Raw genomic sequence first — 12836 nt, forward strand, 5'->3', positions numbered from 1 at the left:
AGTTGGGACCAATAAGAACAGAATGTACTTCTAGGTCAGGATGACCAAAACTGAAGATTTGTTCTGGACCAACTGAAAGAGTGATGTACAATCTCTCTCTAGGTGCAGAGTCCTCAAATATGGGTATAAAATGGGTCTTCACTGCAGCTGCAAAGTGTATCTTTATTGTGAATGTACCACTGCTGTTCCATGCTGCAGTGCTGCAGCTGCTGTAAGCTTTTTGCTTTTGCTTTTATTTCTAGGTGTATTTTTGCTTACATTGCTTTTGCTGCCTTGAATATGCTATCACAGCTATTAGGAAAATGCACAAATATAGTACTAAGCATTAAAATGAGGTTCCCTTTCCCACCCTCTTTACACTTAATTGTTTTTTGGTAACCTGCTCTGAAACTTGGATGCAATAAATTCGCAACAAGCTGTATGGTTCGTGGGTGCATTTTTGTCATAGAATGGCAGTTGTGGGTCTGTTCCATACAGGAAAATGAGCTGGAAGAAGAGGGTGACCCCAGCAGAGGCAGGACAGTGTACCCACTGACCAGGCACAGTCCCACAGAACCTGGTCAGAACCAGATTCTATTGACTGGCCAGTGATCATCAAACAAAGTGACGTGATGACACCGGTCCGAGGTCAATGCAGGAAGACTAGTGAACAAATCAGGACTGTCAGGGCACAGTGCTGTACATCAACACACTTACAGCATAACTCAGGCAGGGACAGAGGCCCAAGCTGAGCTTAAGTGGAACTCCAGGACCAGTGGATAATGGATGCACAGGAAGAAATTCTGGGTGGGGTTGGTCAGGACAATTAAGGCACTCAGGGCATTGATAACTGGATTGGGGAAGATGCTGGTGAGTTAATTCCTAGGGGGCTTAGCAAGGGTTAGGTTGGTCTCTCCTGGATGTTAGTAAGGCTATGAGGTTTGCTGGCCCTCACAGCTGTCTTCCAGACAGAAACAACATTCTTCAGTAGAAGGTCTGGACTCAAACGGCCTGTCAGGTTTTCAATGGAGGCATCATCTTGCCTGTCTCCCAGGAAGTTCGAAAGTTTCCGTTAGCCTGTGGGTGAGACAGATCACAATTTTAAGTGGCTGGAGGACTGCTGGGTTTCCAAATCCCATGACCTTTGGCAGGCAATGCTGGCACTCTGCAGTGGTTCCCCTGAGATGGCCTTGGAGCTGGAAGCCAGGCAGTATTCTCTGAGGTATCTCTGGTGGCATCAGACAACAATGTGGGCAACTGTTGCTCAGCATTGTCAACAGTACTCAAATAGCGGTTGTGGCCTCCTCAAATCTAAACTCTCTTAGCTTCACCAACCACCTTTCCCATCTCAGGTATAACAGCACACTGAAACTATCCGTACTCAACTCGGTATATCCCCTGCTCCCTCCTTCTTGGGGTCTGTCATGCTGTCACTGTGGCATTAGGAGACATTTCTTATGCAAGAAACAGGGAAAGGGAAGTGGTGTGGCCATATCCTCACACTGGGTTTTCTCATTAGTCCTGTATAAGGGGCGCCTTTTCTGTTCCCTTACATGATCCTTTTTTTTTTGTTTCCCCAAGGCCAAACACATACTGAGCTGCTTAACAAAAATATAGCCAGCTGGTTAAGGAAAGCAATTCTTCTCCTCTGCTGGCACTTGTGAAATCACGTCTGGAGGACTGTGTCCGATTTTGTGCTCCCAGTACAAGAAAAACATTGAACCTAAATCTCCATGACGGTATTATTTTTGCTGGCTGTCTTGCTTCCCCATGACATGCGAGATGAATTGAAGGTGCTGGGGTTTCTGCTGTATTTTACTCCCACTTCGTTTTAGCTTGGCATCACAAAAAGACTCAATGATGCTCATCACAGATGCAGTAACTCCCGCTTTTGGAAGGGATGGCCCTTCTCTCCAGCAAGCTTCAAGAGCCCACCTTAAAAGAGACTTCAAGACCCCTTCTACCTGGGTCTAGAGTTTGTATCTACCCCAGGAATAAACCAGAAAAAATCTGCTCATACCCCCACTGTGGATCAAAGCTGTCCAGGCGCACAATGATCATCTCATGGAGCTCAATAAGGAACAAATCCAGGTTAACTGCAGAGAGTGCAGTAGTCAGAGCTGCTTTCTTCTCTTCACTCAATTCCTCATGGTACTGCTCAGAAACCAGGCAGAAAGGATTCTACAATGACGAAGAACACCAGTAAGAAGATGACGTGGGACTTGCCGCGAAGACAAAAGATGGGGGCTACATCTGATAGAAGAGGTAGAACTGGAACCCTCTTTCTTCGTGGCTCTTATGGCAGGGCTGCCATTAGAGACCACAGCACCAGCTTATGTGACCCATGCCAGAAAGCACCACTGCTTCTACCACAAAATCTTGTGAATGGCCCTTTTCCAAAGGTATTATGTGACTTAAGCAGATGAATAATACTTGGCTCTTGCTGAATGCTAAGATACTAAAATCACAAAATTTTTTCCTAAAAATTTCCAAAGCTTTCCACACAAAATCAATTTTGTCAAAAAGTTTCTCCCTTCCCCTAGCTCTTGTAGACAGTTTTGTGAACTGGGCTGTCTCCCTCACCTGGTTCATCTGCACCAGCAGTATAGATCTCTTTGCTGACAATGTTTGCCACAGAGACAGGATGTGCTTCAGCGGTCTGTTTGCTACTCCCTGGAAGAAATAAAAACAGATAGGCAATCAGTCAGCCAATTTATGCTTTTCAGAACGGCCGTGGCTGAGTTAGCCATGTTCTAGGCTAGCTCACAAAAACGTGTGTAACCTAAAAGGTGATGTCTTGATCCTTAGGGGAGGGTATGAGGGATGGAAATGCTCAGCCATTTTCCTATTCAGTACAAGCAAAGTGCCTTGCTTACCAATATGTCTCTGAACTGTTCTGCGCTTGCATCCCTCTTCAGCTCATTTTTTACGTATTCAGACAACCGGCGGTCTGAGTACCCACCAGTCACAGCCAGGAACTCAGCAGCCGGTTTCAAGTGTGTCAGGTGTTTGGGAAATAGCATTCACTGATCAGGCTTCTTCGATGACCCATTTCAGCATGTTCACATTTATTGATTCCTATCAATAGGAGAAATATAGACAGACTGTGAATTTGACACATAAGATCTGGGTCCTGCAAGTGTGTGTGTACAGCAAAGGAACCGTATAACCTTTGGCACCAGTTCTGCCCTCTAATCAGAGGCAGAATTTGAGATACCTGGGTGATACCCAGGGTTTACATGGGAAAGACACAGACTCTACAAGGACATGGGTTTTCCAGCCTAGTTACAAGCAGGAACAATAATCCTACAGTTGACACTTGTGTTGATCCACCACGCCAGTGCATGGCATGCTGTGGTCACCATATCCTGTTGGTTTAGACACTTGTACAGATGAGTCCACCTGAGTGAGTTGTCTCGATTCTGTTTGCAGCCAGCAAAGAAAACTGGCTCCTTGTGAGGCTCCAGCCATCTGCTCGATTTGGACTTGGACCTTTTTACACATCCTGCAGGTGCCATATTCTCTGTTGAGCTCTCTGTCCTCTGATGTGGCTTATTAATAAGCATTACAAGACACAAGAAAGCTTGGGTGGAAAAAAAAGATGGCAAGCTTTTTATGCACCTGATGCAGCTGTTCTCTCACTTCTGTTTTTGTGTACTTCAGGGTCTTCATTCTGTTCAGCTCAAAGAATGAAGTCGTCTGGAAAGCAAGTAAGTGGATATGAAAACACGAAGTATCACTCGGCACAGGCTGATCGGAAAACCCATGACCATGCAGTAAGACACAGCTACCCCTGTCTTGGCTGCAGGGCTGGTGGCAATGACAGTGTAAAAGATATAGGGGAGGAAGAAGTAGGGACCGTCTACCCAAGCGGAACATAGAGACATTGCTTGGGAGTGCAAGGATCGAGTTAGGAAAGACAAAACTCATCTGCAGTTGAAACTGCTGAGGGATGTGAAGGCCAACAAGAAGAGCTTCTACATCATTACCTCAATAGCAAAAGGAAGACCAGATAAAAACTGGGCTCACTCCTCAACAGGGAAGGGGACCTACTGAAAAAGGATATAGAAAAGGTTCTCACTGTGATACTTGGCTCTTTCTTTGCCTGACTTTTTACTGTAAAGATCTGCTTTCAACCCCCTGTGTTTACTGACAAAGTTTAAAGGCATGACACCAAAAAAAAAAAAAAAAAAAAAAAAGGACCAAATTAGGCACTACCGAGCTAAGTTGCTCTTGTGGCAGCTAAGTACCATAGAGCTGCTTACTCTCTTCCCTCCCCTTCTTACCCCCAGTGGGATGGTGAAAGAAGAAAGGAAGACTAAAAGTGAGAGAACAAAACAAGTGATGCAAAGGTAATCACCACCTCCAATGGGTACACCGACACCCAGACACATTTCCTTGTCTCTAAATTGGAGGGACATCAATTTGATAGATGAACCACTCAGTGGATAAACAACTGGCTCGATGGCCGCACGCAAAGAGTTGTGATAAATGGCTCGATGTCCAGTTGGAAAACAGTAACAAGTGGTGTCCCTCAGGGATCGGTGTTGGGACCGGTCCTGTTCAACATCTTTGTCGGCGACATGGACAGTGGGATTGATGCTCCCTCAGCAAGTTTGCCGACGACACCAAGCTGTGTGGTTTGGTTGATACGCTGGAGGGAAGGGATGCCATCCAGAGGGACCTTGACACACTTGTGAGGTGGGCTGATGCCAACCTGACGAAGTTTAACCAAGTGCAAGGTCCTACACCTGGGTCAGAGCAATCCCAGGCACTGCTGCAGGTCGGGCAGAGAAGTAATTCAGAGCAGCCCTGCAGAGAAGGACTTGGGGGTGTTGGTTGATGAGAAGCTTAACATGAGCCGGCTTCAGTCTGTGCTTGCAGCCCAGAAGGCCAACCGTATCCTGGGCTGCATCAAAAGAAGTGTGACCAGCAGGTCAAAGGGGGTGATCCTGCCCCTCTACTCTGCTCTTGTGGGACCTCACTTGGAGTACTGCGTACAGTTCTGGTGTCCTCAACATAAAAAGGACATGGAGCTGTTGGAACAAGTCCAGAGGAGGTCACGAGGATGATCAGGGGGCTGCAGCACCTCCCGTATGAAGACAGGCTGAGAGAGTTGGGGCTGTTCAGCCTGGAGAAGAGAAGGCTGCGTGGAGACCTCATAGCAGCCTTCCAGTATCTGAAGGGGGCCTATAAGGGTGCTGGGGAGGGACTCTTCCTTAGGGACTGTAATGGTAGGACGGGGGGTAACGGGTTAAAACTTAAACAAGGGAAGTTCAGGTTAGATACAAGGAAGAAGTTCTTTACAGTGAGGGTGGTGAGGCACTGGAATGAGTTGCCCAAGGAAGTTGTGAATGCTCCATCCCTGGTGGTGTTCAAGGCCAGGTTGGACAGAGCCTTGGACCACATGGTTTAGTGCGAGGTGTCCCTGCCCATGGCAGGGGGGTTGGAACTAGATGATCTTAAGGTCTTTTCCAACCCTAACTATTCTATGTTTCTATGATTCTAATACAGAAAAATCAACTTTGTCTCCTGCAAAAAAGACAGAGGATACAGTATTTGTCCAGACCTTGCCTCCCAATGGGCAGTCCATGCCCCAATCACTACAAGGTTTACTTCATTCCATCTTCCATGAGTCAGAAAGAAATAGAAGTAGCTATGTCAATACCAGAGAGAGAATAGCAGGTGAATTGAATATGAGGCATTTGTAAATTTGGCAAAGTGTAATGGCAGCTGGACCTCATCTGTCCAAGAGGAGCACCTTACCCATAGAAAGCATGTTCAGAGCAAGAGGAAGAGCAGTGGGATGAAAGCTCAGCACAGTGATAAGACTACTGGCTTACATGCCTAGGGAAAGGCTGACGTGTCATTGAACCAAAGAGATGTGCAAACAGCACCAAGAGGACTGCAGCCCGTGGGGAAGCATTGACTGTCCATTGCTCCCCTTTGCACGGTATCAGAAATGTTGAGCTGATGAACAGAGAAAATCTTCCCCTTGTCAGCCTTACCCAGTCCCACTGAACAGGCAAACTGCCACAGCCCCCAACTCAGCTCACGTTTCTCCCCAGGGCGCTGACAGCTCGGGCAGGATGTTTGGTCTCCATGCTGTACTCCTTAAGCTTTGCCCCAGCCTGGGCACTCCTCTGCACTTATTACCCATGTGTGGGGTGGCCAGCGCCCAGCCCTGGGCCCACACATCGTGGAAGGCACGTGCAGAGCTGGCTGCTGAGACCCATTCCTGGTCCCATGACCCACAGGTGCCCTCCGGCAGGACAGCAACTGCTTCTGATACCTTCTGCCAGAATGGGGTCTGCTGTGACTGCCAGCACAGCTCTTGAGGAGCTGCCAGTCTGTCACTGAAAACAGCCTATAAGAAACAGAGTTGAAAAACTGCCAATATTGACTTTTTTCCTGTACTTGCTACTTTATACAGCTGTAAGGGTGAGAAAGGAAGAACGCTGAGCTTGAAGCAAAACCAGAGCATTATAACATTCTCTTTTGAATGTGTCTGTGTTACTGTATTGAAGCTCTTGCTTGGTTTACATTTTAGGGCTTACATTTTTCTAAAGATTGTATTTAAGTCTCATTCTTTTTTTTTTTTTTTTTTTTTTTTCTGTAAAGAAACCACCCAACCAGCTCATCAAAAGACCCTGGAAATGCAAAATTCCCCTGTAGAGTTTTCAGTGTTCAAAGCCGTAAATCCTGCTGAGAACCACAGAAATCAGCATCACAATACATCATTTTAAACAAGCTTTTTACAACAAGGGATACTGTAAACGGAGCAGCACATATTACAGGACGCTTTTTGCCTGTTTCCTTATCAAAAAGTACAGATAAACCCTGGTTCTGTAACATAAACTGCACTATCTATAAAAGTATTGTCCCTGTTAACCTTAAATTGATACTTGCCTTATCACATTGATGATGTTTCATCACTGTACCAAATTTTAAGAATAGGCAAATATTCCAAGTTATCATGTTAAAATCCATACCTCTATTCCAAGTAGCACATATGTTAGTCGATGGGCACACCATCTGAATGACCTGCTATTTTTATTTACTCAAATCATTCTTGCTGAGTAAGCCTTTTGTGTGTGTGTATGTGGTAAGGGTCAGGTAGGAAGAGCTTTTCTGCTGGAGTTTTCATCCAACAAAGTTATTTAGTACTGGTGATGAACTAAACTAGGTACTTACAAGAAATCTGAGCCTCAAAGAGATTATGTAGCTTGCTATCTTATCTCCTGACATTGTTAGGAGTTGCTACTTTATCTTACCACCAAAAGCAATATTGTAGGAAATGATTTGTGTGGTAACACGTCATGGTTTAACCTCAGCTGGCAACTAAGTGCCCCACAGCTGCTCTCTTACACCCTCCCCCTGGTGGGACACAGGAGAGATTCGTAAGAGTAAAAGAGAAAACTCATGGGCTGAGATAAAGACAGTTTAACAGGTAAAGCAAAAGCCACGCACACAAGCAAAGCAAAACAAGGAATTCATTGACCACTTCCCATTGGCAGGCAGGTGTTCAGGCATCTCCAGGAAAGCAGGGCTCTGTCATGGGTTATGGTTACTTGGAAAGACAAATGCCATCACTCCGAATGCCCCCCCTTCCTTCTTTTTTCTTCTGCTTTATATGCTGAGCATGATGCCATATGGTCTGGAATATCCCATTGGTCAGTTGGGATCAGCTGTCCCAGCTGTGTCCCCTCCCAACTCCTTGTGCACCCCCAGCCTACTGCTGGTGGGGTGGTGTGAGGAGCAGAAAAGGCCTTGACCCTGTGTAAGCACTGCTGAGCAGTAACTAAAACATCCCTGTGTTATCAGCACTGTTCTCAACACAAATCCAAAACATAGCCCCATACTAGCTACTATGAAGCAAATCAACTCTATCACAGCAAAATCTAGCACAATTTTCATTCCTTATTCCATAGCATTTATGTCATACTCAGATACCACTCTATCCAATGCATCCTCATTAATCACCACTCCCCATCCTTTGATATAATATACAGATATCATTCCCCTAGGAAACACCTACGAAAAATGTCTATAAAATGTGTAAAAATCTCCACAAAATGTCCATGAGTTCATTTAGTCCATGACCTTGGACTCCATCTGTTATGGTGGTCTCTTAGAACAGGAAAGGTGGTGTGCTGCATGGAGTTGTGGGCACCAAAGCCAGCTCAAGTTGGGTCACTGCTGCTCTTGCACTGCTTCTTGCAAGGCTTATCCTACATTGGTTCAAGTGGTTCCTGCTATAATAATTCCTATAATGTGCAACTCAAATCATGGGTTACAATAATTTAAAGGTATTTCCATCACTATCTCCACCACTGGTCCCTTTGGGCCAGGTTATTGGGTTTAACATTGCAATGAACTACTCCTGTTGCTCCTAGCCTTGCTAGCAACAAGAGGTTCCTGCTATAGTAATTCCCATAACAAGCATCTCGAATCTTGCATTTCAAGAATTTAAAGGTATTTTCATTGCAATCTCCATCCCTGGTCCCTTTGGACCAGATCACAGGGTTTAACAATGCAATGAACTTCTTCCAGTGCCCCAGTTCCAGTTTGGATTTATCCACAGACTGCAGTCTGTGAGTGTATCTGTTCCAAGTAAAGCCTTATCTATGAGCCACAGTCTCTTCGGGAGTATACCTGCTGAAGTGTAGACTTATCCACAGCCACAGATGCTTCAAGGTGTACCTTCTCTAGTGTGGGCTCATCATTGAACCACAATCCCTTCAGAGGTATACCTGCAGCATAGATATATCAATGGCCACCTGTGCTTTGAGAGGTACTTCATCTGGTGTGGACTCATCCACAGCCACAAATGCTTCGGGTGTCCTGCTCTTATGTGGACTCCACAGGTTACAGCCCCTTTGACTCGAGTTCATACTGGAGTTCCAGCCTTTTCAGTACAGCATCACAGGAACAACAGTGATGCCTTGGCATCTGTCAGCCCAGGCACATCGCCATTGCTGCTATCGAAATGTTCCCAGGCACAGCCACGTGAGATGATAAGCAGTACAGCACTACAGCACACAGAGAAAGCAAAAAGCAGCCACTAACTATAGACTCTAATATATAGGAAGGCAAGCAAGACCCATAGTAAGTACAGAAGCCTGTCAATTAATAGCTAAACAGCAATAACAGCTATAAATTCCATTTGGCACATTCCAATCAAACCTGTTGTAATCTTGAACCCTTTGTGCTCCACATTGGATACCAAAAAGGACTGCTGTGGTTTAACACCAGCTGGCAACTAAGTACCACACAGCCATTCGCTTATCCTCCCTGCACCGGGATGGTGGAGAGAATTGGAAGAGCAAAAGTGAGAAAATTTGTGGGCTGAGATAAAGACAGTTTACTAGGTAAAGCAAAAATTAACTCTATCCCAGTCAAAACCAGCACACAATATATACAGATTAGCTGACTCAAATAGCACAGTTTCTTAAAATGGGGTCTTGGTAGGTGTTAGCCCTGAAAAGGTTTTCAGCTCTGCAGAAGTACAAGCAAAAGAAACTAGCTGCAAGTGAATGAACACGATCATATATGCAGCAGCTAGTTCTTTACCAAGAAAAGATTAAAGTGATTTTGCTTGTTAGAAAAATAACCCTCCAGAAGATGTGGCATTTCTGTAAAGTTACAATGCTTGAGCTTACTTAGGAGGATTGTTTTTAGGTAACAACAAAGTGCAAGCTTTAAGCTTGTAAATTAATACTACTATAATGTCAGAAAGTGCTGAAGCTGGTATGAGATATGTGACACGGATAAGCTGTAAAATTCATATACTGTACTGCAGAAAGAAAAACTAGATGAGGAAAGTCTTGAAAAAAATGAACGTGTAAAGTTGAAAATGTGTGTGTACGAAGTATATGTATGTTTTCATATGTTTCTAAATCTCCTCCTTAGCTTGTCTCTGCAATTAGCATCTTTGCCATGCCATGTTAGAAAGCTAAAGAGTACTAGCATGTTGTGACAGGTCACGAGCTAAAGTTAGTCTTGTGGCTATGTTTTATCCCTTGATGGAGAGCAACTGCTTTGACTTAGTTGTGAAGAAATACTAACTCTTGTCTGTGTTAACTTCCTGTTGTGTGAAAATAGGACCTCCCAAAGGAAAATTTGGGACAGTATGACAGGACAGAAATAAAACAAAACACCTTATTTAAACTTCCTGTAAAGTTAACCCTCTGCTCTCCTGAATAGCCCAGCTCTTGGCTAATGCACACAGATGTCTTAAACATCCCCTCTCCTCACTGGTTTGGAGTTGGGTCTAGAAAACACAATTCTCAGGCCCCTCTTAATCCCACCAGACTTTGAGAGGGTTAAGGAGTCACTACAGGCTTCCTTCCCTTTCCCTTCTCTGTTGGTGATTTCAGTCAAAGTTTCATACCTAAATATCATTGAGGATCTGGTCCCAGATCACCAGATACCTCTTGGAAATGAACTTTTGAAACTGATGTTCAAGACAATGAAAGATGCAGCTGGATAACCCTTCATTTTCTTCATAAAAAAATCAAAATCCTTCTTGATTCAATATAAGTGTGGAATTCAAAGTCATGGTGTTTTGAACCATGAGTTTGCATTTCTGGAAAATTTGATGTTCCTTTTTTTTACCCTGAGGTGGTTGATTCTGTGTGCCTTGCCCCTGTTCTGATACAATAATGCTGCCTAACGTCTGTACCAAAGCTTAAGCAAACCCAAACATTTGCATCTGACATGTGAGTCTCCTGATCTAGGGACTGTTTTAATCACTGCTTTCACAATCATTTTACTAAGCCATTAAGAGGAAGAATCATTAGGAATGACTCTCGGGAATCTGAAAGAAAAACTCACCCTAAAACATTGTGCAAGACACAACATTTGTTTCAAATAATAAAAGTATATCCTGCCATTGCAATACTGTGGTTAAAATGCCATGAAAAGACTTTATTAAACATCAGAGACATCATAGGTATCTCTTGCTTTAATAGCCACTGATTAATTATCATACGGAGCTTATGCTGAATGTTATTTGGACAAGTTAGAAATTCTGCCTTAGGCCATCAGACTGGTGCTGCACAAAAAGTTTGCGCTGAACAATGACAGGACCTGATTCAAAATGCTGAAAGCAAGCCAAAGCAATTGCAGTTGCTTGCTCTGTAAATCATCCCAGGGCCTTCATCTGCAGGAGGAAATTACAGGTTTGCAATTGCCCCACAGCACAGCTGTACCAGCAGGTTGTGTCAGAGCCACGCAGTAGGCACAGAGGACACATTTTAATTCTAGTGTCTCTTGCCTTCTTTGGGTAAGGTTAGAAGATGGGGCTAAACATCCCTGCACCTGGTTTGTGGCACCAATTGCTTTTGAGAGACTGACAGCACATGCAGGTAATGCAGTAGTGCACACATTTGTGCGCACCAGGGCACCTCTTAAAGCAGTACAAGAGCTCAAATAGAGCTCTTAGGTGCTGTTTGTGAAAGATCTTGTGTAGCCTGTGCTATGCAATTTTCATAGCTTGTTCTGAACCTTATTTAATTGTCCCTATTTTCTCTCCTAATTCTTCACTGACATCATGCTTTACAACACTACCTAACATTTTGCAAAATGTTCCTGATACTGACCCACCCAGGGTCCACTAGGCCTCTAGTGCCATTGACAAGATAATGGTGCATCCCCTTTAGTGATTTGCACCCAATGGTTTCAGACTGGGCAAGTGGAATATTTTGTTAGCCCAAAGGCTCAGTGAGTTTTTCTGCAGGGAGGCACTAGCCTGCACATATATTGATAGTGCTTTCTCTCCTGCAGGTTGCCAGCGACAAGCAAGTGCTTGCTGACAAATGACAGCAAGAAACTTATCAGTTACTCAATGAGAATCAAGGCTTTCCTTGTATGAAGACTTCAGAAGCTTTACACAGACACCTTATTCAAATGTCATCAGCACTTCAGTGAGCACTGCTGAAAATGCTTCTTCTGTCTGTGCCTCAGTCTGACTTACAGTCACAAGACAGCAGGCTAAGAGCCTCATTGTCACAAGCAACCGCTACAATCCAGCCCACCACTCTCTCATGCCTGTGATACCTGGTCACCTCCATTAACTTCATTTGTCTCTGTGACAGTTATTTGTCACTTAGTGCAAGTTATCCTCAGGTGCATTGCAGGTGAACTCCTGTAATTTGCAGTTAATTACTTATTTGCTTATATAATCTTACTAATAAAGAGAAGGAGGGGAGGGGGAAATCCCATTTAGGTACCTAAATAAAAGCTATGTGTTTGTTCATCTTTATTGTCACTAACTCCTGTTTTCACAGCTACCAAATCATTAAAGGCTTTAGCTACCATAAGCTTTTCACCAAACCCCAGATCATAGAATCACAGACTGGTTTGGGTTGGAAAGGACCTGAAGATCATCTAGTTCCAACTCCCTGCCATGGGCAGGGACACCTCATGCTAGACCACGTCACCCAAGGATCTGTCCAACCTGGCCTTGAACACTGCCAGAGATGGAGCATTTACCACTTCTTTGGGCAACCTGGTCCAGCGTGTCACCACCCTCTCAGTAAAGAGCTTCTTCCTTATATCTAAAGAGCTTCTTCCTTATATCTAACCTGAACTTTCCCAGATGCTTAACAAGGTTTGAAAAAAACCCTACTGAGCACTCCTGGTGTGTTGGTTTTGGCTGGGGTAGAGTCAAATTTCTTCATAGTAGCTTATACAGTGATGGAGCCCAAAGTCATGGACTAAATGAACTCGGTGGACATTTTGTGGGCATTTGTGGGCATTTTACAGGGGTGGTCCATAGACTAAGGGAGTGATATCTGTGTATATATCAAATGTTGGGAAGGTAGGGGGAGCGGTTGATGAGGATGGATGGGTAA

General features: G+C 44.4%; 1 protein-coding gene across 1 annotated transcript; it reads right to left on the reverse strand.

Annotated features, from left to right (window-relative positions):
• Nucleotides 1–374: 374 nt before the first annotated feature.
• LOC115604433 (E3 ubiquitin-protein ligase RNF213-like) lies at nucleotides 375–4111 on the reverse strand. Its single transcript, XM_030477558.1, has 5 exons — nucleotides 3601–4111; nucleotides 2856–3057; nucleotides 2563–2652; nucleotides 2000–2160; nucleotides 375–1056 (listed from the first exon to the last, which is right to left on the reverse strand). The coding sequence occupies exons 2-5, from the start codon at nucleotides 3000–3002 to the stop codon at nucleotides 1014–1016; spliced, it is 441 nt and encodes a 146-aa protein (XP_030333418.1). The 5' UTR covers nucleotides 3003–3057; nucleotides 3601–4111; the 3' UTR covers nucleotides 375–1013.
• Nucleotides 4112–12836: the final 8725 nt, after the last annotated feature.

The sequence above is a fragment of the Strigops habroptila genome, chromosome 2 (genome assembly GCF_004027225.2).
Source record: "Strigops habroptila isolate Jane chromosome 2, bStrHab1.2.pri, whole genome shotgun sequence".
Lineage (NCBI taxonomy): Eukaryota > Metazoa > Chordata > Aves > Psittaciformes > Psittacidae > Strigops > Strigops habroptila.

Excerpts from the sequence above, each read along its gene's own strand:
- LOC115604433 (XM_030477558.1), bottom strand. The coding sequence starts at position 3,002 with ATGCTATTTCCCAAACACCTGACACACTTGAAACCGGCTGCTGAGTTC. Across the intron at positions 2,653-2,855 it reads AACAGTTCAGAGACATATTG|GGAGTAGCAAACAGACCGCT; the intron begins GTAAGCAAGGCA and ends TATTTCTTCCAG. Across the intron at positions 2,161-2,562 it reads TGCTGGTGCAGATGAACCAG|AATCCTTTCTGCCTGGTTTC; the intron begins GTGAGGGAGACA and ends TCGTCATTGTAG.